The sequence below is a fragment of the Pezoporus wallicus genome, unplaced genomic scaffold (genome assembly GCF_028554395.1).
Source record: "Pezoporus wallicus isolate ANWC-B61680 ecotype Strahan unplaced genomic scaffold, APGP_CSIRO_Pwel_v1 contig_9781, whole genome shotgun sequence".
NCBI classification, from domain to species: Eukaryota; Metazoa; Chordata; class Aves; order Psittaciformes; family Psittacidae; genus Pezoporus; species Pezoporus wallicus.
Genome location: NW_026641023.1, coordinates 225 through 3,715, shown reverse-complemented (window position 1 = coordinate 3,715; position 3,491 = coordinate 225). Strand labels below are relative to the sequence as shown.

At 52.9% G+C, this 3,491-nt stretch overlaps 1 protein-coding gene across 1 annotated transcript; it reads right to left on the bottom strand.

Annotated features, from left to right (window-relative positions):
• Positions 1-509: 509 nt before the first annotated feature.
• LOC130605835 (phospholemman-like) lies at positions 510-2,206 on the bottom strand. Its single transcript, XM_057421614.1, has 6 exons — positions 2,111-2,206; positions 2,000-2,032; positions 1,738-1,812; positions 1,120-1,156; positions 647-696; positions 510-556 (listed from the first exon to the last, which is right to left on the bottom strand). The coding sequence occupies exons 1-6, from the start codon at positions 2,124-2,126 to the stop codon at positions 534-536; spliced, it is 234 nt and encodes a 77-aa protein (XP_057277597.1). The 5' UTR covers positions 2,127-2,206; the 3' UTR covers positions 510-533.
• Between the last annotated feature and the right edge of the window lie 1,285 nt (positions 2,207-3,491).

Below are 3,491 nucleotides of genomic sequence, written 5' to 3'. Positions count from 1 at the left end.
CCCCTATAGAACCGCCCCTATAGGATCCCCCCTATAGGAACCCCCCAGATGGGACACCCCCCAATAGAGACCCCCTATAGGTCCCCCCTATAGGACCCCCCCATAGGTCCCCCCTATAGGAACTCCCCTATAGGAACCCCCAAATAGGACACCCACCTATAGGTCCCCCCATAGGTCCCCCTATATGTCCCCTCCATAGGTCCCCCCCATAGGTCCCCCCTATAGGACCCCCTCATAGGTCCCCCCTATAGGTCCCCCCCACAGGTCCCCCCCCATAGGTCCCCCCCACAGGTCCCCCCCATAGGTCCCTCCTATAGGTCCCCCCTATAGATCCCCCCTATAGGTCCCCCCCATGTCCCCCCCCCATAAGTCCTCCCCATAGATCCCCCTATAGGTCCCCCCCTATAGATCCCCCCATAGGTCCCCCCCTATAGGTCCCCCCCCATAGATCCCCCCATAGGTCCCCCCCTATAGGTCCCCCCCATAGGTTCCCCCCATAGATCCCCCCATAGATCCCCCCATTCTCACCCTCTTCATCTCATCCTTGTGGACAAACCTATATGGGAGAGGGGGCGTGGCTTGAGAGGACGGGGCGTGGCCTGAGGCTGAGGCCCCGCCCGCCCGCCCCTCGCAGCCAATCACTTACGGCGGATGCTCTGACGTAGCGGCCCCTCATCCTCATCGGGCTCTCCCGTCCTGGAGGGGGACACACCAGTATAAACCAATGTAGACCAGTATAGACCAGTATAACCCAGTATAACCCAGTATAGACCAGTATAACCCAGTATAGACCAGTATAACCCAGTATAACCCAGTATAGACCAGTATAACCCAGTATAGACCAGTATAGACCAGAATACACCAGTATAGACCAGTATAGCCCAGTATAGCTCAGCATAGACCAGAATACACCAGTATAGACCAGTATAACCCAGTGACCCCCCAGTATAACCCAGTATAGCCCAGTATACACCAGTGATACCCCCCAGTATAGCCCATTGAGCCCCCCAGTATAACCCAGTATAGCCCAGTATACCCCAGTGACGCCCCCCAGTATACCCCAGTGCCCCCCCAGTGCCCCCCAGTGCCCCCCAGTATAACCCAGTATAACCCAGTTACTTTGGCTGTTGGTCGAACTTGCAGCGGCAGCGGCGGCCTGGGAGGACGGAGACGTTTAAGGGCGTTTTGGGGGGCGTTTTGGGGCGTTTTGGGGCGTTTGGGGGGCGTTTGGGAGGGTTTGAGAGCGTTTGGGGGCGGTTTGGGGTGGTTTGAGGGCGTTTGGGGGCATTTAAGGGTGTTTGGGGGCGTTTGGGAGGGTTTGAGAGCGTTTGGGGGCGTTTTGGGGCATTTGGGGAGCGTTTAGGGGCATTTAAGGGCGTTTGGGGGGCGTTTGGGAGGGTTTGAGAGTGTTTGGGGGCGTTTCGGGGCGGTTTGGGGGCGTTTTGGGGCATTTAAGGGCGTTTGGGGGGCGTTTGGGGACGTTTATGGGCGTTTGGGGGTGTTTGGGGGGCATTTAAGGGCTTTGGGGGGCATTTGGGGGCGTTGGGAGTGTTTGGGAGCATTTTGGGGCATTTTGGGGGCGTTTGGGGGCGTTTTGAGGCATTTGGGGCATTTTGGGGGTGTTCTGGGGTATTATGGGGTGTGAATGGGGGCTATGGGGGGGGTTGGGGACATTTTGAGGTGTTTGGGGGCATTTGGGGGGTGTTTTGGGGCTGTTTTGGGTCCTGTATCACGCACTGAGGATGAGGAGGATGCCCAGGAGGAAGAGGACGCCGGCGAAGATGAGGCCCCCGACGCGCAGGGACTCATAGTCTGTGTATGGGCACATGTATGTACAGCTACATGTATGTACATGTGTGTACAGCCCATATACATGTATACACCCGTGTATGGGTACAGCAACATGCATGTACAGCCACATACATGTACAGCCACATACATGTACACATGTACAGCCACATACATGTACAGCCACATACATGTACATGCGTGTTCTCACCATAGCTGAAGCGATCCTGGTCCGAGGGGGGCTCTAGATGGGGGGGTGGTGGTGTTTAATGATCACATGACCAGGGTCATGTGTGTCCGCCCCCATGGACCCCCCCTTTACCTGCAGCTGGGGCCATGGGACAACACGCAATGACACGCAATGACACGTGTGTGAGAGCCTGGGGGGGTGGAGAGAGAACACGTGTGTGTGACGTCATGGGGTGTCATACGTGTGCGTGCAATGGGCTTAAAATGGGGGGAAATGGGCAAAATTGGGGGAAAGCAGGCAAAAAGCGGGCAAAATTGGGGGAAAACGGGGAAAATAGAGGGAAAAGGCAAAAAATAGAGGAAAATGGGGAAAATCTGGGAAAGGTGGGCAAAAATGGGAGGAAATGGGCAAAAAAATGGGCAAAATCAAGGAAAAATGGGGAGAAAGAGGGAAAAGTGGGAAAACCTGAAGAAAAACTCAGAACTGGGCCAGAACCAGGGCAAAATGGGCAAAAGTGAGGAAAAGCTGGGGGAAAATGGGCAAAAATGGGGCAAAACGGGCAAAACCAGGGGGAAATGGGCACAAATAAGGGAAAATGGGAAAACTTCAGTGGAAACGGGGAAAAATGAAGGGAAACGCACAAAAAATTGGGAAAAAGAGGGAAAACTGGATAAAACCAGGGGAAAATGAGGGAAAACATGGGAGAAATGGGCAAAACCAGGGAAAAAACTGGGAAATGGGCAAAAATAAGGGAAAAGGGGCAAAACCCGGGCAAAAGTAACAGAAGTAACAAGAAAGGGACTAAGAAGTGGATTAAACTGAAAGCGATGTCAAAACCGGTGAAAATGGTGTTAAAACGGGTGAAAACGGTGTCAAAACGGGTGAAAACGATGTTAAAACGGGTGAAAACGTTGTTAAAACGGGTGAAAACGGTTTAAACAGGCTGAAAAACGGTGTCAGAACGGGTGAAAACGATGTTAAAACGGGTGAAAACGTTGTTAAAACGGGTGAAAACGGTTTAAACAGGCTGAAAAGCGTGTTAAAACGGGCAAAAACGGGTGAAAACGGTGTTAGAACGGGTGAAAACGGTGTCAGACGGGGGAAAGCGGCGTTAGAACGAGTGAAAACGATGTCAGAACGGGTGAAAACGATGTTAAAACGGGTGAAAACGTTGTTAAAATGGGTGAAAACGGTTTAAACAGGCTGAAAACGGCGTCAGAACGGGTGAAAACGATGTCAAAACGGGTGAAAACGGCGTCAGAACGGGTGAAAACGGTGTCAGAACGGGTGAAAACGGTGTTAGAAGGGGTGAAAACGATGTCAGAACGGGTGAAAACGGTGTTAGAAGGGGTGAAAACGGTGTTAGAACGGGTGAAAACGGTGTCAGAACGGGTGAAAACGGCGTCAGAACGGGTGAAAACGGTGTTAGAAGGGGTGAAAACGGTGTTAGAAGGGGTGAAAACGGCGTCAGAACGGGTGAAAACGGTGTTAGAAGGGGTGAAAACGGTGTTAG

Excerpts from the sequence above, each read along its gene's own strand:
- LOC130605835 (XM_057421614.1), bottom strand. Across the intron at positions 697-1,119 it reads AAGTTCGACCAACAGCCAAA|GACGGGAGAGCCCGATGAGG; the intron begins GTAACTGGGTTA and ends GTCCCCCTCCAG. Across the intron at positions 557-646 it reads GCTACGTCAGAGCATCCGCC|GTTTGTCCACAAGGATGAGA; the intron begins GTAAGTGATTGG and ends TCTCCCATATAG.